Source organism: Solanum verrucosum, unplaced genomic scaffold, assembly GCF_900185275.1.
Source record: "Solanum verrucosum unplaced genomic scaffold, falcon-dt-bn FXZP01000036.1, whole genome shotgun sequence".
NCBI classification, from domain to species: domain Eukaryota; kingdom Viridiplantae; phylum Streptophyta; class Magnoliopsida; order Solanales; family Solanaceae; genus Solanum; species Solanum verrucosum.
Window position 1 is genome coordinate 1,218,142 of NW_026020253.1, and position 23,700 is coordinate 1,241,841.

The 23,700-nt window shown below is 37.4% G+C and overlaps 1 protein-coding gene across 5 annotated transcripts in view; it reads left to right on the forward strand.

The window, feature by feature from the left end:
- Positions 1 to 23,700, forward strand: part of LOC125833096 (calcium-transporting ATPase 3, endoplasmic reticulum-type) — an 85,271-nt gene that overhangs the window by 41,252 nt on the left and 20,319 nt on the right. For all 5 annotated transcript variants that reach the window (XR_007443287.1, XR_007443288.1, XM_049512241.1 and 2 more), the window contains 5 exons: positions 1,936 to 2,043; positions 9,365 to 9,517; positions 9,927 to 10,031; positions 11,383 to 11,579; positions 19,382 to 19,493. Coding sequence is in view for 3 of the 5 variants with exons in the window: in XM_049512241.1 (XP_049368198.1) it covers positions 1,936 to 2,043; positions 9,365 to 9,517; positions 9,927 to 10,031; positions 11,383 to 11,579; positions 19,382 to 19,493 (675 nt within the window). In the remaining 2 variants the exon portion in view is untranslated. The remainder of the gene's footprint in view (positions 1 to 1,935; positions 2,044 to 9,364; positions 9,518 to 9,926; positions 10,032 to 11,382; positions 11,580 to 19,381; positions 19,494 to 23,700) is intronic.

Consider the following 23,700-nt stretch of genomic DNA (forward strand, 5'->3'; position numbering starts at 1 on the left):
AATATATAGTTAATTTATTTGTCATTCTTTATCATCTCTTTCCACTTCCTTAACAATATTTCATTAAGCCTTATTTATTCAAGGCATTTTTTTAATAGAACAAGTTAAAGATTATGGATTTCGCAGTCTTGGGATTACAGACCAATCACAACAACACATGAATTATCGAAACCACAACAACCAAGTACCTAGAGAAATTCATAATATCACTTTATGACTATCAACCACTATTAAGAGTCTATCTAACACATAGAATAAACCATAACCTACCTCCACCAAAGAACCAAAGCCACGTAAGCTAATTCGTCAATTCTTTTCCTTTCTTCAATGCCTCAGATCATTCCCAATCTATCAAGTATGGATAATTTGTAAGTAAACAGACTCAATTCTATAACCAAGCTCCTAATCTTGATGCCAACTAACTTGTTAAGTCTCATATTTCTTAAATCTCAAGCCTAGGGTTAAGTCTCAATACGTCAAATTATTATAATTTTAAGGAATTAATATAATACAATACTCGTAATATTTAGTTATATATAAAAATATATTAAAACTTAATTCATAATAATGTGATAGCATCAAGAAATTCTCGTAACCAAAATTACGGGTCAACTAATTAAACCATGATCCACATACAACACCATAACTTCCCTGTACATCCATCCTATATCTAACATATATAATATCTAGTGATTAAACGTTTCAAAACGCCAACCAACCATTATCAATATTGTCCAAAAACAACAAATGAAATTCTTGTCCCCCAAACTTCCAACCAAATACGACCCACTTCCAATTCATATGCAACCGTAATCTAGATTTGAAGAGCACACATTATCCTTTTCCAACTTCTGGTACCTGCAATATCAGGGATTGCTCAATAGTCTGTAAGTTTCTTTGAAAAGTACTGTTCACTTGGTTCGTGGTGAAAGAGACTGTTCTAACTCAGGAGAATCTCATGAAGAGGGGCATACATATGTATCAAAGATGCTATTTTTGTGAACAATCTGCAGAGACAATTAACCATCTGTTTCTTCATTGTAGATAGGAAGGAGTGGAGGTCGCGTATTAAGGTTGAAGGTTAATAGGGCTAGCGTGTTGTCTTTCCGTGCAAGGGTTTCGGTGGGTAGCGTTTGTAGTAGTCCTAGCCTTGCTCTTGTAGTTCTTGTCTGTGATCCTATAGCCAGTTGTCGTTTACTGCGTTTCACCTCTCTCAGTATTTTCTTGATGTTATTGTCTCCTTTGTTGATTATGCACGTTTCTCTTATTGGATACTATGTCTTATATAATGTTTCCTCTTCTTTTACTTGGGTTGTCGTACTTGAGCTGAGGGTCCTCCGGAAACAGCCTCTCTACCTCCACGAGGTAGTGGTAAGGTCTGCGTACACTCTACCCTCCCCAGACCCCACTTAGTGGGATTTCATTGGGTATGTTGTTGTTGTTGTTGTTGTTGTTTCTTCATTGTAGAGTGGTAGGTCAGTTATGGAATCTGTTTAGAGATTCAGAGGTATAGGGTGGACTATGCCTGAAAGAATAGGTCAGTCTCTAGTAAGCTGGAATAAAGGGTAGTGGCAGCACAAACAATGACAGATGAAGAACTGTCCCAGCAGTGATATGGTGGGCCATATGGAAGAAGAGGAATTCTAGGTGTTTTGAGGGCAACAACAGCCCCATGCGTAGGATTAAAATGAACTGCGTTAGTGCATTATTACTTTTTGTTATTGGTGTAGTAGACATCTTAGGATCTTTATAAGATGAAATAGGTCCTAGAGATAGTTTCTGATCTTACTCTTTTGGATGTAGTTTTTTTGATGTAAATTTTTGGATACCAGCCTTAGTGCTGATGAAATATGTACAAAACCAGTTACCTTTGTCAAAAACAAAAAAAACTGTTCACTGGCTAATGAATTTTTGGTAATACTTTTTTCTGTTCAGATTTGTGTGCTTCATTCATTAAATAATGGTCCAATGAACTCTGAATACGTTGTTAGTGGAACAACTTACGCACCAGAAGGTTTTATAGTTGACAGCTTGGGAGCTCAGGTATTCCTTGTTATTCTTGTTCTTGTAGACAGACTTCCAGAGTTCAATTTTGAAGCACAAGTACTTCGTTTGTTTTGATTGCAAGCATTACTGCTGTTGTGTTAGCAGGCAATGATTGTAACCTATCCCTTAAACAGTTTAAGACCTGATAAGTATTTCCTTGCATCTCTATTATCATCATAAGTGAAGGATTTTGCCCAAAAAAAATCAGATTTTTTTTTCCCAAATTTTTTTTTTTTGTCATTTGGAGATGCAACATGCAAGGGAAAGCAGATGGTCTCCTAAAGACAATGTGTTGCCTTGTGCTGGTGTGATGCTGAAGGAGGCTTTTTGACCCTCAAAAGTTCTGAATTTTCCTTTTGCATTGAGAATTTTTAAAAGCCCCTCAATATTGTCATTTCTCCCTGCTAAATATTTTTCCTATCTTCTCAGCTCCTCCCTCATGAATGACATATATGAACAAAGAAATTAAAAAATAATTACGTTAAGTGAAATATCAATTGTTTAGTGTCGCCTTTTAAGAAGACGTCCATTCGCAAGGAAAAGCATGCCTTAGAACCTTGATGAAGACACAAAAGCTAGCATTAAGAGAGGCGAAGCGCTCAACATGTTTTGGGCCTCACTTTTGGGCTTAAGCATGCTTTTGACAACACTACTAAGGACCCTCTATGATGAGTTTGCTAAACTCTCTATGATGAGTTTGCTACACTCCGAGATTCTTGGAAAAGAAATACATTTTTCCCATGTATGAAGTCTAAATGATTTGCACAACCTTTGCACATGCAAAAGCTGGGAAGTGGGTGGCTTCTTGATGAGATCGTGTACATTTTCTTTCAGTAGAATTTCTGAGACATACTTTAGTTGCGAAATAACCTGATCTTGGCTGAGCAACCTCAATACCTAAAAAGTACTTCAGTCTTTCGAAGTCTTTAGTCTGAAAGTGCTGAAAGAGATGTTTCATTTGGTAATACCGTCCTGATTATTGCTGGTGATAATGATATTGTCAACAATAACTTTGAGAAATATAGGAGAAAAATATTATTAAATTGTAGTTGTGTCTACATTATTACATTGAGATCCTATTTATAGACACTAGAATACAATTCTTTACCAAGTAGGATACTATTTACTATTCCTATTCTCACTTAAATAAGATTGTATAAACTTATTCCTATTCTAATAGGATTGTGTAAATCTATTCCTATTCTAATAGGATTGTATAAACCTATTCCTATTCTAACCCCCCCCCCTCAAGCTAGTGCATACAATTCATGTACCTAGCTTGTTACATATGTAATTAATACGAGGACCAATGATGGGCTTGGTAAGATATATGCAAGTTGATCAGTTAACTTCACAAAATTGACAGTCAATCTCAATGTGCTTAATCTTCTTATGAAATACTGAATTTGATGCATAATGCCGATAAAACACAGAGTGATAAAATTACAGTGTTGAACTTCCCAAACCAAATGTGCAAAGACTGTTTCAGACTCAGACCGTAGAGTGACTCACATAATCGACATACAAGGTTGCTAAACTTCCCCTGAGCAACAAAGTGCTGAAGATCTTGTATAAAGTATATGGATTGGAATCAATAGATGAGTCGATATTAGACAAGTCACCGAAAAACTGGCCGGAACATGCTCATATGCCCGGAGTATTAGATTTGATGGCTAAAAGTGGTCACAATCTAAGAAATAAAATTATATGGGTTGGGTTGGAATGATGTCACGACCCAACTAGAAAATAGAAATTATATAGGATAGTGCGAATTGATTGATCGACCCCATTGAAAAAGAGAAATAATATGGGTAGGGTCGGAATTATGGCACGACCCTACTGAAAAAGAAAACTTATACGGGTAGGGTTGGAATTATGGTACAACCCTACACAAATCAGATTTGAGGAGTCACTGAAAAGACGAATGGAAATATGCAAATCAAAACTGAGGAGTCAGTGAAAAGACACATGATGCTATGCAACTCAGATATGAGAAAATAGTTCAGAAAAATCCACGGTACTACACAAATAAACTATGATAAGTAGTCCGGAGAGATGCACGGTGCTACACAAATCAGATATGCAAAAAAAAATGTAGTCACTGAAAGGATGACACGGTGCTACACAAATTAAATATGAAAAAGTAGTCACTGGAATGATGGTACAGTACTACACAAATTAAATATGACAAAACAGTCACCGGAAAAGATGGCATGGTCAAAACAACAAATATAAATGGGTGGTTGAGAGGTTTCAATGTAGCGAGAGAAGGAAGGGATAATCTGGAGGTGACTCATTTGCAGTATGCAGATGATACCCTTATTTTTTGTGATGCAAATGAAGAACAAATAAAAATTTTGAGGGTGATATTGGTTCTCTTTGAAGGGATGTCAGGATTACACATCAATTGGGGAAAGAGCTTTCTTTATCCGATCAATGAGGTCACAACCACGCAATCCCTAAATGCAATTCTGGGAGGAGAGATTGGTAGTCTGCCAACAATGTACTTGGGTATGCCTTTAGGGGCAAACTCAAAAGTCTAACGAAATCTGGAACAATGTGGTTGAAAAATGTGAGAAGAAATTGGCAATGTGGAAAAGACGGTACTTATCACTAGGGGGTAGATTAACCCTCATCAACTCCGTGTTAGATTCCTTGCCAACTTGTATGATGTCCTTGTTTCCTATACCAGCAAAAATCATTAGTAGGCTAGACAGAATCAGGAAGAAGTTTTTGTGGCAAGGAAATAAAGACAGGAAAAGCTACCACTTGGTCAAATGGGAATCTCTGATAATTGACAAGAAGTTTGGAGGTTTGGGATAAAGAATCTGGATACTCATAGTAAGGCACTCAGAATAAAATGGCTATGGAAGTATGCCAATGATAAAGAGGCACTATGGGGAAGAGTCATAGAAGCTAAGTATGAGGAGGAAGACAGATGGATGACTAAGGACATTACAACTCCTTGTGGAGTTAACTTATGGAGATCCATCAGAGATCTCGGAATGAACTGAAGTGCTTCTTCAAGATCAAGGTGAACAATGGGGCTAAAACTAGGTTCTGGAAAGATGAATGGCATGAAGAAGGCAACTTAGAAAGGTTATTCCAGATATCTACTCATTAGTACTACACCAACCGAGTACCATGGCAGAATTATGGACAACAGCGGGATGGAGATTCAACTTCAGAAGGCAATTCAATGATTGGGAAATACCAAGAATGGCAGATCTCATCAACAAGATTGAGCAATTCAGTGGGTTGGGAACAGATGAAGATGAACTATGGTGGAAGGGAAATGAGAAAGGCACATACAAAGTGAGCAAAGCGTACAGGAAAATGAACCACAACCAACAGCCAACCAGTTAGGTTAGAAATGGGGAAAAGACAAGCTTCTTGGGAGATGACTGGCATGAGATGGGGATTCTGAGGAATATCTACCCAGATATCCACAACTTAATGTTAAATCAACAAAGAACAATTGCAGGAATGTGGACACCTAATGGGTGGGAAATTAGTTTCAGAAGACAAGTAAATGACTGGGAAAAGAGTTGCAGATTTCCTTAACACTATTGGCCAGGGTAGGCAAAGCATACAAATGGTTGAATAGTCACAATCAACAGAATGTCAACTGGCCCTCGAGAACTATATGGAAAGTGAATATACCCTACAAGGTATCATGTTTTATTTGGCTCCTATCTAAGGAAGCTGTCCTTACACAAGACAATCTGATGAAAAATGGGGATAATTTTATGTCCGAGGTGCGTTTTTTGTGGAGAACAAGCAGAAACTGTTCGACATTTGTTCCTTCACTGCAAGATCACATGTCAGCTTTGGAGGCTATTCATAAAACTTAAAGGTTTCTCCTGGACTATGCCAGGAAAGGTTACAGAGGCCCTTCAAAGTTGGGAAGAAGTTGGGGTTCTGGCAAGAAGCAGACGGAGATGGAGAATCATACCAGCCAGCATATGGTGGACAATCTAGAAGGAGAGAAATTCTAGGTGTTTTGAGAACATAGAAAATAGTATACAACAGATCAAATTGAATTGTATCTTGATTCTATGGTTTTGGTGTAATCAAATTCGGTCTAATGATCCTGTATCTATTATTGATGTGTTAGATTCATTATAGACATGGGATCATAGGATCTGGATTTACTTGTAAATATGGCTCTAGTACATCCCATGTATTGACCTGTTTCTATCAATAGACACAAAGTTACCAGTTTCAAAAAAAAAAAATACCATATAAAGTGGCATGCTTTGTGTGGCTTTTGGCAAAGGAGGCCGTGCTTACCCAAGAGAACCTAATGAAAAGAGGGGTAATTTTAAGCCCCAGGGGATTCTTGTGTGGGGAGCAGGCAGAAACTGTGAATCATCTATTCCTACATTGTAGAATCACAGGATAACTATGGAGATTGTTTTTGAACCTCAAGAGGAATAGCATGGAGCATTCCTGGGAAAATTACAGAGGCCTGAGGCCTTAACAAGCTGGGAACAAGCTGGGTTGTTGGCCAAGAATAGAGGCAGGTGGAGGATAGTCCCAGCAGGCATTTGGTGGACAATATGGAAGAAGAGGAATTCTAGGTGTTTTGAGAGCATAGAGAACAGTATGCAATAGATTAAGCTTAATTGCATCTTGCTACTGTGTTTTTGGTGTAATCTGTTACTTTTAAATGATCCTGTCTCTATCATTGATGTTTTAGACTCATTATAGACATAGGATCATAGAATCATAGATGTAGGTAGTACTTTGTAAATATGGGGCTGCTACAACTCTTGTATGATTCGGATTCTAACATATATAGAAAAAGTTACCAGTTTCAAAAAAAATATGGCACGGTGCTACAAGTTAGATATAAAAGAATAGTCACCGGAATGATGACACGGTGCTTACATAAATCAAATATGATAAAATAGTCACCGGAAAGATACACGGTGACCCAACTTTTGCTAACATAATTGTTGGCCAGACGGGCGGAATACAAGGAGGTTCACAAATTCTCCCCCATAACCAAAACTCTCAAAACGTTAGGACTACATTGTGAATGTTAATTAAGTTAGAAGGAACAAACCTATATTTATAGAGTCCTAAACCTTTTCCTACAAGAAAAGGATTATTAAAAAAATTTCCTAAAACGAAAACCTATTTATGGTAAGAAAGTCAGGGCAAATAAAACCCAACAAATCTCTCCCTTGGCCTGAATTTCTGACAAAATAAAATTGTCCACCTTCTTCACATAATCTTTAGGATCTTGCACCTCTTCTCCATAATCTCCTCCATCAAATTTACGTCTTGACAGAGAGGTCTCTGAAACAATTTCTCCAACAAAAATCTTCATTATTGTCAAAAAGGTTGCGGCTAGAACTTCACCCGCCAAGATGAACACCATCTCTAACCATGGTTCTGGTACCATGTGAGAAATATAGGAGAAAAATATTATTGAATTGTAGTTGTGTCTACATTATTACATTGAGATCCTATTTATAGACACTAGAATACAATCCTTTATCAAGTAAGATACTATTTACTATTCCTATTCCTATTTAAATAAGATTGTATAAACCTATTCCTATTTAAATAAGATTGTGTAAACCTATTCCTATTCTAATAGGATTGTATAAACCTATTCCTATTCTAACGATAACCACCATAAATAGATAGATTTGGAGCAGAATGTTGATGAACCATAGAGTGATAAGTTTTACTACAAGTTCATGCCAAACTCCTAAATTATTATGTGACTGTTTCTGGCCATAGAGTGACTGGTGCTATAGACATATGAAGCTACTAGACTCCCTCGGAGCAACAAAATTAGGTGGTTCCTCCATATAAACTTCATCCTCAATACCCTTCGAGGCGGCCCGGGCTTTGGACTTTCATGTTGGAGGTCTGAAGTTCGAAACCCCTTGCCTGGGAAAGCAAGGGGTTTGCCTTTTGGGTCAAGGTTGCACCGGGCTTGCCTAGTACGAGTTACCTCTCCTGTGTGGTTTGCGAACTATTGTATAGGGGCGGAGGTTTTACCCTGTGCGCACCCAAAGGGTCGCGGCCGTGGGTTTCCCTTGTCATTAATAAAAAAAAACTTCATCCTCAATACCATTATGGAGAAAAACGTTCTTGTGGAGAATGTGAAACATAAGCAAACGAATTTATTACCAGAAATATGATCAAAAGTGTTGGAGTCCAGGACTCACAGTCCAAGGGTATAAGAATGTTAACACAAGCAAAAGAATTACCAGGAACAAAAATCTGAGTCTGAGCAACTAAGACTACTCATGGAGATGTCTGCTTAATTGCTCAATACAGAAGGAATTTATTTATCCTCCTTCAGATAAGGAACCATTTACAGCCTCAAAAAAGATAAAGGAACCATTTAGCCATGTAGTTTACCAAGGATAGCTGAAGTATACACTACATAAACACTCAGTTATATATGGTGTGAATACGTATGTATTATACATATAGGTATGTTTATTATATGTATAAGTATGTATATTATATGCAAATGTATGCATATTATATGTGTATTAGTATAAAGTATACACTACTTATACACTGTGTACATATTTTGTGAACTAGATGGCCTAAAGGTATTGGGCTGTAATTTTCTCTAAAGAAAACCCCTAATTACACCCGGTGCAGTATTAGCAACATGAGCATTTTAGGTGGTCTACCATGCAGAGAATTACATACTTCACTAGAAAAGTTATTGAATGGCTGTAACACTGCACAAACACGTCAGAAAATTCACTGGAAAAATGAAAAGTGATCGGAACTTGAAGAAAATAGTATGCTGGGCTCGAAATCATGGTATGATCCCAACCAAAAAGAAGAACTGCTCTGAAAATTAGCTGCAAACTGCCTCACGCGCTGAAGCATGTGTTGGACATGCCAGAGGCATTGGAGCTTTGTCAAGCACGTGAGGGTGCATCATTGGGGGTTCTGCTGAAGCAGTTTTCTGGGGTTTGGTCGCCAGATCTTGCTGGACCTTGACTACTGGCAGAAAAGGAGATGGCACAGGGAAAATCTAGAAGTCACAGGAAAGAAGGCATGGTGATTGACTATTCTATTCCTGAGATTTCTTACGGTCGCTCTAATACCATGTGTAAAATAAAAACACGAGAAATAATAATAAGATGCGTTAACTACATTATTACACTAAGCCCTATTAATACAAAGTACATTATAATCCTTTTCCATGTCGGACACTATATATGTTAAATACTCTAGAAGCATTATAGGATAAAATTATTTGTTTGCTACTTGCTTCTGTTCTCCATAGTATATTTAGTAGTTTATTTAATTTTGGTGTTCTGTGCAGCTAGAGATTCCTGCTCAGTATCCTTGTCTACTTCATATAGCAATGTGCTCAGCTCTATGCAATGAGTCTGTTATACAATACAACCCAGATAAGAGGATTTATGAGAAGATTGGTGAATCAACTGAAGTTGCCCTCCGTTTGCTGGCAGAAAAAGTTAGTCTGGACTTTGGCTTGCGTGTCGCTTCTTTATTTATTCCTTATCTCCAATTTATATGGCATTTCTTTTTATTTTGTAGAAGTCCCAAATGTTTAATATTGTTTTACTGATAACATTATTTCATAATGCCATACAATTTTCAAGCTTTATAGTTTATCTAATTCTTCAAATTTTAAATTAATTGATTATTCCTATCAATCTGGCTATGCAACCATTATTTTATTATTTCCTTTCACCATTTCTTGTATAGTAAGTCAAATTAACATTTCAAATTCCGATAGGTCTATTAAAAAGGGACGGAGGAAGTATTTGTTTAGTATATGTACATATTACAGCACATAAATTGATTATGTGACTGATAATCAGATGTAACTCTATGCTTATTCTCTTATCAATTATTGTCAGATTGGTCTTCCTGGTTTTGATACAATGCCCTCTGCTTTAAATATGCTAAGCAAGCATGAACGGGCCTCTTACTGTAATCGGTATTGGGAAAGCCAATTTAAAAAGGTGAGGTGTGTTTCCACTTTATTTATTTTGTGCTGGAGATAATCAAAATCTAAGACTTGCATTCACATTCTTATGGAATTTCAAACTAACTTGCTTTTGCTGAAACATGAAAAAAGTCATGTTTGAGCTCTCCGTATAGGACTGTTTTTCATGTTGCCGAACACATTAGGGATCATGTTTGTCTTACAAAAGTGTTCCAAATGATTTTCCCAAGTGGTTTGTAGTAAAATGTTGCCTCCCTTTGAGATGATAGTAACTCCCTTTTATGAAATGCTTACTACAGCAGTCAAATGTTTGCAATAGTTTTTTCGTGGGAAATACGGCGAATGTAATTATTTTCACCATTTGGATCCTCACATTCGTTAAAGACATCATGCGACAACTGTTGTTTCTTGTTTGCATATGCCTTCTGAACTTTTAATGAAAACAAAAAGCTAAGAGGAATTCTAGGTAAAGATTCTTACAAGTAAAAAAATCTAAAAGAGCATTACAGAGCTCCAACTTCCGCTACGTGGGTCTGGAGAAAAGCTGGACGACCTATAGAGAAAAAAAATCATTGCAAGTTTTGCAAATTCCAAGTAGTCCGCAATATTAGGGTCCCAAAACGTGAAAGATCTTGAACGACCTGCGTAGGCTACCCTTAGATTTGTTAGCTAATTCAGTCTAGATTGTAAATTTGTTTTGTTTAATCAGTTAGAGGCTGTTTGGATTGGCTTAGCTTATGTTCTTTTGTCTTTAAGATCTTTTTCTACTTTTTGTGGTGTTTCGAAAAGAAAAATGTGTTTTTTAGCACTTATAGGCCAAAAAAGTACAAAAATAAGCTAAAAGCTAAAAGTTGGGTATTCCCAATTTACGATTTTTAACTTTTACTAGCTTATAACTTATTTTAGAAAAGCCAATCCAAATGCCCTCTTAGTTCAGCATAGAACATAATTCTGCCAAGGAAGATTGCAAGTAACTGTTACATGAATGAGTCAGAACTTGTCCCTTTTTGCGCTTGGCTACTGTGTCTGTGCGATCTTTGCTGTTTATAGTAGCATGCCAGGGTTCTATAAACTATTTATCCTTAGATTTTCTTAAATTTCTCACCCTTTTCCCCTTTCTCTTGGCTCCTAACATGTGCTGCTCTACACTGCTGATAAATGCATTGTTTATCTGCATTTGAAGAAATCATGAAAGGCTAATTTTAGAGTTTTTAGAATCAATACCTTTCATTTTCCTTCTCCTGGAAATCAAGTTGCTTTATTAATTTGTTTGATTATATGATTTTGACACATGAAAAGCATTTAAACACCAGATTTACTGCTATGCATGTCATTATATTCGTCTTTACTTATTCCATAACTTGCAGGTTTCTTTATTGGAATTTTCACGTGATCGCAAAATGATGAGTGTGCTTTGTAACCGGAAGCAGATGGAGATAATGTTCTCAAAAGGAGCTCCAGAAAGCATACTTTCAAGATGTACCAATATACTGTGTAATGATGATGGTTCTACGGTCCCTCTTTCTGCACATATTAGAGCTCAGTTGGAAGCAAAGTATAATAGGTTAGGCCTTTTCTTTTTTTTGTGATGGTTGTATTTTTTTCTACAAGTCTGGCACGTGCGTGAATGGGATATTTGAATCCAGATAGTTCAGATTGGAAACCTGTATTCTGTTTGCTTTTTGAATAGGTAAGTTAACATTATATTAAAATTAGAGCAACCTAGCACTCAGATGGGGCAAGGCATAATATCGGTTAGGGATCCTTCATTACAAAAAGGTGGAACCCATAGGCAACCCCTTAAAGTTGGCACCAACTATAACTTAGACGCCTCATGTAGGCCTTGTGTATTTTAAACACCTCAAATAAGGCCCCGCTGTGTCATTTTGACACTTTTTGCTGACGTAGCACATTGTGTGTGATGCACCCATTCTTAGCGTTTGAGGAGCATCTTTTTTTTTTGTATTTTTTTTCATTCTTCTTCTTTTGCACTTTTTATCCCTACCACTTACTCCACCTTCCACCATAAAAATCTTTATGGAGAACCTTGCAAAACATGGGAAAAAAACCAAAAAACCGTCACACTAATGAAAAACTTTATAAGAACATGAAAGAACAAAACACGAAAAATTGAAAGAAAAATGAAGGAAGAATCCTTTCATTTCTGCCGGAACCTCGCCAGTCAATCACTATCGATAAAATAGTCCTCCAAACCAAATTTGAAGCGATAAAGAAAAATGAAAATGAATTATAAATTATTGAAAACCAAAAAAAAAAAAAAGTGGAAGAAGAACAAAGGAACAATGTCGCGAAGAAAGGGGAGGCGGGGTATAGAAAATAGGTTATTTTTGTTGAAAATTAGTTTTTTTTTTTTTTTCGTATAATTTATTTTATAAACTATTATTTTACTCTCAAATGCCACATGTCCTCTTTTAATTAATCATCATGCCATGTCGTCCGCGAGTGTATTACACTGTTATTTTAGATGATTGTAAAAAAAGTGTCAAAATGACACAATGGGACCCTATTGCAGGTGCCTAAAATGAACAAGACCTACTTGATGTGCATAAGTGAAAGTTGATGCCAACTTTAAGGGGCTGCTGATGAGTTCTGCCTTTTACAAAATACAAAAGGATGAACTCCTTCTAGCATGCTATTTTCATCCTTTACATCCGGTAGATTACACTAAAAAGCATCAGCCATAAACATTTGTCTTTCAGTTTTTGTATGGTATCTTCCTTCCCTTCGAAACATCTGGTACCCTTTTCCTTCCATATTACTGAACAGACACAAGCAGGCACCGTCTTCCATATCTTCCTCAATAGTTTTCTGATCCCCTTGTAAGCCCAGCAGTTGAGTAAGTCTTTAACTGTGTATGGTATGAGAAATATCATCCTGAATAACCTGTAGAAAAGTGACCAACTCTGGTTGGCAATTGAGCAATGCAAAAAGAGGTGATTAAGCTTTCCACCTCACTATTACATATAAAGCATATGATGCATAGCATCATTCCCCTTCTCTGTAGGTTGCAGTGAGTGAGGCATGCATTATGAGTGAACAGCCACATAAAACCTGTAATATTACAGATACTTTCTGAAGTTCTGATTTCACTTATCTGTAAAAGGAATGATAGTTGTGGAGGGTAATCTTTTTGATAACCAAGAAATCTTCGCGGTCCACACACTATTTAAAACTCAGTGGATAATGGGCCCACCTCTTCACCCTTCTCCACTTAAATACCATATTGTTGTCGCGTTATGCCCATAATCTCACATCACGCACAAGATTCTTATCAGTTAGACCAAAGCCTTGGGAGCTTGATATATATGGATAATTTTATTTTTTATCAAGTAAGGTTTTCATTGATAATAACAAGGCCAACTTGTCCATATATAAGAGATATACCAAAAAGGAGACCTACAAAATATGGTTCTCTCCAAAAGACATCCAATCCTCTATACAAACATGAACTACATTTGTGCACCAAAAGAAAATAAGGGATCAAAAACTACTTCTCAATTGAGTAAAGCTCATCTCCAGCCCTTCAAAAGCTCTCCTATTCTCTCTTTTGAAATGACCAAGCTAGAGGAGTAACATTCCATGCATTGTGGCTTCTTCTCCTAGCTCCACTCTTCCAACTAATCATCAACTCCTTCACTGATCTTGGCATTACCTGAGTGACACCAAGCCACGTAAACATATCTTCTCTTAACATCGTGGCTAATTTGCAATATAATAAAATATGATCCGCATAGTCACCAGTCTCCTTACATAGGAAACACCAACTCATGTGGACAACCTATTGCTTCCTAAGGTTTTCTGATGTCAAAATCACCCCTCCAGTAGCTAGCCACGTGAAGAAGCACACCTTTCATTGACACCTTCGTTATTCATACCGCACCATATGGAAAAATATCCTCCACTCTTACCAGAAGCTTCTTATAGAAGGACTTGACAGAAAACACTTTGTTATTCCCCAACTTCTCTACTCAAATCATTGGGTCTGTCAACTTCTCACATTTCTTTTGGAGTAATTTAGCAATCTCTGAAGTTCAGTCACCTCCCAATCCTGGAAATTCCTTTTAAACCTCAAATCTCTAAAAGTTCCATCCCCTTGTGTCCTCCTAACTTGCTGAACAAATAACTCCCTTTGGCATGAAACCATATACAGTAGGGGAATTTATCCTTAAGCACCAAACTTCCACACCACTGTTGCCCCCAAAAAACTAACTCCACTCTCCTGCCAACCCTAAAAGTAATGTTATCATCCAAAGCATCCCACCCCTTCGTTATATTCCTCCACACACCACATTCGAAAGGCATAGTGATCACTTTTGTTCTCTATTCCCCCTCCATTTCACCGTATATTCCAGCTATAACCCCTCTCCATAAAGCTTCTCCCTCAACCCCAAATCTCCACAACCATTTAAATAGAAGAGCTTTATTGAAAGTCTTCAAGTTTTTAATCCCAAATCCTCCGTACTGTTTAGGAGATGCCATAGATTCCCATCAAACTAAGTGAAACTTCTTTGCTCCGTCCGCCGCATCCCAAAGAAAATCTCTTTGCAACCTCTCCTTCTTACCTATAACATAGTAAGGTGCATTGAACATGGACATGCAATATTTAGGGATTCTCAATAGCGTGCTCCTTATATGCACTTCTTTGCCTCCTTTGGATGAGTATCTTTCTGCCACCTAGCGATGTCTTCTCTACCCTCTGAATGACAGGATTCCAAACAGTGAGATCCTTGTTAGACACACCAGAGGCAATCCTAGGTAGGTAGTGGGGGAGAGCCCCTACCCAGCACTACAAGTCATGGACAAGCATGCCAATATTATCTACTACACCAACGAGTATGATCTCACATTTACTAAGGTTGATTTAAGCCTTGAAATCACTTGCAATCAAGTTAGAGCTTGTCCAAGGTAGTCCAACTTGATCACATCAGCATCACAAAATATATAGTTGGTATGCCTAAGTGATTTCTTCCCATATGCCTAAACCTTGGTGGATAGAATTACTCGGTACTTGTGCAGGTGAGAGGTATGGGCACTTAATGGAATAGTTGAGGTGTGTGCAAGTTGACTATCATTCCACCGGTGAAAAAATAATTTTACCTCTCTGCAAGTGTTAAAAATTGAATTTAATGATGATAGGATATAAGAGGTATCTAGGAGTTAAATATTGTGTTTTGTTGCATTGTGTTGAGCCTTGGGCGGGTAAATTAATAACTATATCAGGCACAAATCCAAGATGGAAGGACATATGTATTGTAGTTGTTTTTCTTTGTCTTGTGATGGGGAATGTTAGATATTCTCTACTCAAATGTATGGTTTCCTTTGTATGTGAAATTTATATAAGGCACCAAAGTTCTAATACAAACAGAGGCAATACTAAGTGAATTCTTTCAAGACTACTTGGACTACCCAAGTCTTGGTGGATAAAGCTATCTAGTACATGTGTTAGGTAGTAGGTGTCTGGTGGATTAGTCATGTGCACATAACTCAAAAGTTGGCTGAAATGGCAGTGCTATCTGAACAGAGTTGTACTAAGACACCAATTAATAGACAGACCATTTCAAGCCTTATGGCCCATGCTAATTGTTAAGTTTCTTTTAGAACATTTTACAAGAACTTTGAGATTTCATAATATGTAATTAGTTGAGTTTCAGAAGAGCTTTAAATGATTGGGAAATTGACAGAGTAGCAAGCTTTTTCGGAACCTTAGAACAGTTCAAAGGTACATCAACTGAGGCAGATTGCTTGGTATGGTTAAGGAATAAGGAGAACAAATTTACAGTGAAAGCAGCATACCGAGTACTCACAACCTCAAACAATCAGAGTGGGACCTTGCCTTGGAAGATGATCTGGAGGGGTAAGATCCCTCACAAAGTTGCATGCTTCTCTTGGTTGCTAGCCAGAGAAGTTGTACTCACACAAGATACACTCATGAAGAGAGGTTTCAATCTTTGCTCAAGGTGTTTTCTCTGTGGTAAGGAAGCAGAGACAATCTCTCATCTCTTTCTTCACTGTAGCTGGACTGATCAGTTGTGGAATATTTTCATTATCTTGAGGGGCATTAACTGGACTATGCCGGGAAGAGTATCTGATGTATTGGAATGCTGGAACAGTGATACCAATCCCTCTAATCAGAAAGAGAGATGGAAAATTGTCCCAGCTTGCATTTGATGGATTGTGTGGGGAGAAAGAAACAAAGTTTGGTTTGAAGACAAAACCATTAGTATACAGAAACTAAAGTTGAAATGTTTAGGGCTTTTATTTTTTTGGTGTAAACATAGCTTAATTGAGGAGTTAGAATCAGTTTATGATGTACTCGATTCCTTACGAGAAAATTAAGGACCAGGAGCTTATTTTTTTTGCTCATCTGGATGTAAATATGGGAGACTACACACCCTTTCTGTAGTTTGTTATTAATACACAAAAATGTTACCTGTTCAAAAAAAAAAAGTATAGACATTGAACAACCTTTTACATGTATTTCTTTGATTAAGGGATGCTTTAGTTTTTAGAGTTCAATTACTTCGTATAAGTTCTAGCAAAATTATGCTTCTCTGACATTGCAATCTTCTTATTGTTACAACAACTTACCTGGTATAGTCCCATAAGTGGGGTTTGAGGAGGATGGGATGTATGCAGGCCTTACCTCTACCTTTGTGGGAAAAAAGGGAGATTGTTTCCGAGAGATCCTTGACTCAAGGAAATCGTTTTCAGAAAATGGTTTGAAAGAAAAGCAAGGGTAAAGCTATGATGAAAATATTGGAGAAAAGAAAGCACAAACAATACAAACTTAAGACAACCAAAATGAAAGAAATGATAGTAGTAATAAATTTGAAGAATAAGATAATGCGAGCATAATAGTGACAATACTGGTAAGGGAACCGATAAATGCTCTAGAATCCTGCTCCACCAAGTGTTGTGAGAGAAAACATTCTACAACCAACTAACCATCTATCCTAATCCTCGCTTTTCATGATCTCCTCTCTAGGGTTATTCCTTGGTGAGCTGAAGATGTGTCATGTCTAGTCTAATCTCCCCAATTCTTCCTTGGTCTACCCCTACTTCTTCTGAAACCCATCACTGCCAACTTCTCGCACATCCTCACGAGGGCGTCTGTGGTCTTCCTATTCTTATGCTCAAACCATCTTAGTCTTGCTTCCCACATCTTGTCCACCACAACAACTTCTCCCTGTGTACCCCGTATATCTTCATTCTAATCTTGTCTCTTCTAGTATGCATACATATCCATCTAAGCATCCTCATTTTGCTATCTTCATCTTCTGAACATGCGAGTTCTTGACTGACCAACACTCCACTCCGTACAACACAGTCGGTCTTATAGCCACTCTACAAAACTTATCTTTAAGTTTCGCTAATACATTATTACCAAGTCAAGAATGTATCAGCGAGAGATGTGTGTTTGAGAGAAGCTTCAATTCTACTTATATGGCTTTAATTCCAAAAAAAATAGGTGCTTAGGAGCTCACCGACTTCAGACCTATTAGCCTGATTGGTATGTGTACAAGATCACCTCCAAATTACTCACTGAGAGAATAAAAATGGTTATACATAAACTGGTGGACCCCAACATTTGGCCTTCATAAAAGGGAGACAAATAATGGATGCCATTTTTATGGCAAATGAGTGTGTTGACGCTAGAACTAGGTGTAGTGTCCCAGGCATCCTATGTAAGCAGGACATTCAAAAAGCTTATGACCACCTCAATTGGAAGTTCCTAATGGAGACTCTTTCTAAAAGGGGTTTTGGAGGTAGATGGCTAAGATGGATGAAGTTTTGCATCAGCACTGTGAAATTCTCAGTTCTAATAAATGGCTCTCATACAGGTTTCTTCTCTTCACAAAGAGGTTTAGGACAATGAGACCCATTATCTTCTTTCCTTTTTATTATTGCTATGGAGGAGCTAAATAATATGTTGAAAATTGCTCAAGAGAAGTTGTGGCTGAGAGGTTTTAGGGTCTCCAGTAGAGTGGGCGTTGATTTGGAGATTACTAGCCTTCAATATGCAGATGACACTCTTGTCTTCCTGATGCAAACATGAAACAACTCAAGATTTTAAGGGTAATCTTTGTTCTTTTTGAAGCTATCTCAGGACTTCACATCAATTTGAACAAGATTTTCTTGTATAGGTCCCTGATTTACTCTCTGGCTAGCATTTTGGGTGGAAGGATAGGAGACCTACCAACTACATACTTGGGGATGTCTTTGGGAGCCAAAAGCAAATCCATAGGCATCTGGAATGGGGTGATTGAAAAATGTGAATAAAGGTTGGTGAACAGGAAGAGCCAGTACCATTCTTTAGGAGGAAGATTAACACTCATTAGCAATGTTTTGGACTTTATGCCTATCTATATAATGTCGCTTTTACCTATTCCCAATGGTGTCATTGATAGACTAGATTCTGTGAGAAGAAACTTCATGTGGGAAGGAAATAGTGACACTAGGAAATTCTACTTGGTCAAGTGGGATACTGTGTTTAAGAGTAAACGGGCAGGGGGTTCAGGGTAAGGAATTTAAAAATCCAGAACTAATGCCTTATGATGAAGTGGTTGTGGAGATTTGCCTCCACTGAACAAGCACTGTAGAAATCTCAGATGCTTCCGGGCCAAGAGTACTTCCATCCAGAAGATTAAGTTCAAACTGCTTAGTTTTGTTTCTTTTTTGCTGTAAACAAGAGTACATGGAAGATCTAGAATCAGTTACATATGTTTCAAGTTACATATGTTTCAGGTTCCTTGTAAATTTTTCTATAGGATTGAAGATCTTCCAGCTACTCTCCACAAATGTAATTAGGAACCTTTAATATGTTATGGCAGCTTCTGATTTTTTGGAATAGACAACAAGTTGTTACCTTCTAAAAAAAAAAAAATAGGACACTGGATGTGAGCATCCATTTCATCCACCTCGCTATGGTGTCCGACTCCTCATCGATTTCTCTATTTCCTTCTCACGGTTGAGTAGGTAAAATTGTGTCTTAAGTAGGTTCAAGAGGCTCTACTACTCTCGGTATTGCCATTGCTATGGTTGTTGCAGATATTATATGTTGAGATGGAATTTGCTAATCTGTATCAGATATGGTGATATCGATGTTTCAGACAAACTTGAGTATTTTGTATAACCTTGTACTTGTGCCACTTTTGATAGTGTACTAAACATAAATATGGTAGTTATCATCAGACTTATCTGGCAGGTCCTCTAGATGCATGGATGTGCATATTTCTACCTTTAAGCTTCTGATGTGTCAATGGGTTTTTGTAGTTATTTGAAAATATGCTGTATTAATGCATATTTAAGTATATATAGGTGATGCATAACATTTTTCCCCTCCAGTTTTGCAGGAAAAGAAACTCTTAGATGCTTAGCTCTAGCCTTGAAAAGAATGCCTATGGGTCAACAATCGCTCTCCTTTGATGATGAAAATGACCTTACGTTTATTGGGTTGGTATGCTCTCTCTTCTATATGCCTTACTTTTGTATGTTAAAAGCATTACAGCTTTTTTGATTTGTTTATTTACTTTTTGCATGATTTATAGAATACTAACTTAAAACAATCTATCAAATAAAATGATATTTGGAGATTATTTCAAGCAGGTGTTTACAGTTTAGTCCATTATTTCAACTATGAACTTGAAATAAAAGAATTTGCAATTTGGAGGATAGATTTTAGGAGTATTTCAACCAAATTCTCAATTTTCAACATCAAATACTTCCTTTTTACCAATTTCAACCAAATTATGTCCAATGCCTAATATTGGAAAGAGATGGACCTGAATAGAGTCGAATAGGTACAAAGGATTGAAATAGTAGGGGCGTTTGATTGATTTGATTGGTGCCTGTAATCAAAGTCAAAGTCAAAGTCAAGCCTAAAAATTAATACTCAGTCTACCTGGTCAAATCTCGGAACAAATTACAAAATCTGATTACCTATAAGCTTGTGAGTTCAAATTTATGATTGGTTTCTCATTTAATGTCCAGTTTCATGGTCAGATCCCCTATTTAACTCATTTAAGGAACTAGGTCAAAACCCTCCAAATTTGGTATTCAAATCTCACGAATCTATGAATTAAATTCAACCAAAATCACTTGTAAAAATCTGGTGGTGTCAGGGTGAAATTACATGAATGATTGGGAACATATCACTCCAATAATGGCAAAGTTTAGGTTTGGATTTTTCACTGTTGAAATATGTAGAGATCTGTTCCTTCCTCGCGAATGTGGCACCAATCCATGCGATAGGGGAGATCATCTTATGCTGGTGTGTGTGTGTATATGTATGGAATACCTTTTTAAAAGTTATTCATCCTTAATGCATGAAATCGATACTAATCATGATCTTTTTGCACCTACGTGTTCTAATATGTAAGAAAGCTTCATTATCAGAGTTTTAAGTTCATCAAGTCCTAAGATGTTAAACTATCCAAATTGAACTTACTGAAACTACTCTATCAAGTACTACCAATGTTTTCATGTCCTCAATTCTTATAAAGTAGTCCTTATTTTGGAGTATATTTAATACACCGAAGCAAAGATACTACTGCAACCCATTGAGTTTTACAAGGACAGTCTAGAAACTGATGACCACTCACTGAAAAACCAGTCCTTATTTTGGAGTATATTTAATACACCGACTGAAAATTTATGGTTATATACCACTGAATCCGATCTCTACTATTCAGATCAAAGAAAAGAACGTTAGGAACTCACAGTTCAAATTTCAGTTTGATCAAACGGTGAACGAATCGAGAGACTCAAAATAAGGTAGCTGGTATATGACAGAAATTTCTACACTGTTTAAGGGGCCTTAGAAATCAGATAAGGCCTGAAAGTGGGGTTTTCAAAGGGTATATTTTTATCCACATAGGAAAGAAAATAAGTAGCATGAACAAAAATTCAACAATTTTCCCCTTTCCAATTATGTGGAGGAAACGCCACTACGGCAATGAAGCTACATTCTTCAAACTTTCCTCTGGGAAAAGATTTGGTCAAAATGTCAAAACCATTTGTGATATGTGTGAATTTGTTCATGTTGAAGTAATTGATCTGATGGCTTCTTATTCTTTGCAAGAAAAATGACACTTTGACTGTTGCAATAACGAACATATCTCGTTTGAGAAAAATGACACTTTGACTGGTACTTTGCATCTAAATAAAAATATTCAAAATGGTTTTGGTAGTTCTCAATCATATATTTCACTTAAGCTAGTCAGTAGAGGGATTACTTTGAACATTATTAGTGCATACACGTCACAACTGGGCTTGGAGGAGGAGTTCAAGCACTTCTAGGAGAATTTGGCTGAACTTGTGAGGGGTATACCACACACCAAGAAGCTATTCGTTGGTGGAGATTTTAATGGTCACTTCAGGGTAGCTTCTATTGATTTTGTCATTAAGCAGGGAGGATTCTGTTTTGGGGTTAGAAATAGAGTCACTTTTGGATTTTTCTAAAGCTTTCGAGTTGGTGATAGGTAATTTGTGATTTCTGATAAAGGAAAATCACTTGGTTACATTTGGCTGTGTGGTGGCCAAAACTCAAATAGATTACTTACTTTTTAGGAAAGGTGGTGGAGGCCTTTGTTAGGAGTTCAAGGTTATCCAAAGTGAAAATCTTACTCTCCTACATAAGCCCTTGGCAATGGACTTAGAGATTATTAGGGATGGGAAGAAGAGGACATTATATGACCGATCGAGGATCAAATGGGGTGGCTTTACCCTTACCTGGGCTTGGGAGATGGGGGAGAGGTTGACGTTGATGGGGGCTTGATAGAGTAGTGGGGATGCGAACAACATGTGATAGGACAGCTAGTTGCATTAGGGAAACAACTAGAGATGTGGTAGGGGTTTCAAGGGGTAACTTTGTTGGTCAATGAATAGATTGGTTGTGAAATGGAGAAGTCCATGGCTAAGTGGAAGCAAAGTAGACTGCTTATGCAAAGTTGATGGAAAGACAAGCGAATGTGGAAAGGTAAAGACACAAAGTTAGTGGTCATGACAACAAAAATGACAACTTTTGAATGCTTGTATGTCAAGCTAAGGGACAAAGGTGGAGATAAAAGTTGTACAGGCTTGCCAAGACAAGAGAGAGGAAAGCTCGAGACCAGGATCAAGTGTGAAGTACATCAAAGATGAGGAAGGTAAAGTGCTAGTGGAAGAGACACTCATTAGACGAAGATGACAAGCATACTTTCATAAATTCTAGAACGAAGAAAAGGCAGAGACATTGAGTTGGGTAATTTGGAGCACTAAGAGAGACGTCAAGATTTTTGATATTGTAGGTGTCTTAGGTTGAATATTTAAGGGTATTATTCGTACGATTAACATGGTAAGTGCAACTTGATCAGATGAGATTTTTGTGGAATTTGGGAAGAGTATAGGTGGGGAAGCCATGGTGTGGTTGATTGGGTTGTTTAATCTCATTTTTAAAATGACAAATGCTCAAAGAATGGAGGTGGAGCATAATGGTTCCGTCATACAAGAACAAAGGTGATATCCAAAATTGCAACAATTACAGGGGTATCAAGCTATTAAGTGATACTATTCAAGTTTGGGACAAAGGTGGTCATAAGGGTGAGGAATAGTTTGTCCATATCCGAGAACTAGTTCGTATTCATGCCGTGGTGATCAACTATAGAAGCCATTCATCTTGTCAGGAGATTGACGGAGAAATACAAGGAAATGAAGATAGACTTACATATGATGTTCATTTACCTAGAAAAAGCCTATGACAAAGTCTGGAGGGAAGTTCTATGGAGATGCCTAAAGGCTAGAGGTGTTCGCGTGGCTTATATTTAGGGCGATGAAGGACATGTATGATGGAGCCAAGACTCGGGTAAAGATAGTGTGAGAAGACTTGGAGCACTTCCAAGTCGAGATAGATATGCACCAAGGATCAACACTTTGCCCGTTTCTATTTGCCTTGATGATTGATATGTTGACGATATATTCAAGGTGAGGTGCCATGGTGTATGTGATTTTTAAATAACATAATCCTGATTGATGAGACTTACTAAGAAGTTGCGCTAGGTTGAGCAACACTAAAATATAGTATTTGGATTGTAAATTCAATGATGCAACACATGAGGCAAGCGTGAAAGTGAAACTTGATACGCACGTTCCTAAGAGATAGTTTTGGGTATCTTGGGTCTTTGCTCCAAGGAAATGTGGTTTCCGATGGTGTCACTCATTATATTGGTGTGATGTGGATGAACAAAGGCTTGCTTTCATAGTCTTGTGTGATAAAAAGGTACCACCAAAACTCAAAGGTAAAATCTATAGTGTGGTGGTTAGACCAGTTATGTTGTATGGGGCAGAATGTTGGCCCCTCAAGAACTCTTATATTCAGAAGATGCATGTAGGGAAAATAAGGATGCTGTGATGGATGTGTGTATACTAGAAACACGAAGATTAGGAATGAGGATATCTGCTATAAGGTAAGAGTGGCTTCCCTGGTGGACAAGATGAATGAATGGAGATTGAGATAATTTGGTCATGTGAGGAGGAGATATGCAAATGTCTCAGTGAGTGAGGAGGTGTGAGAGGTTGAATGTAGTGGGTATGAGGAGAGGTAGTGTTAGGTTGGAGAAGTATTGGGAGAGATGATTAGATAAGACATGGTGCAAATTCAGCTAACTAAGGACATGACCTTAGATAGA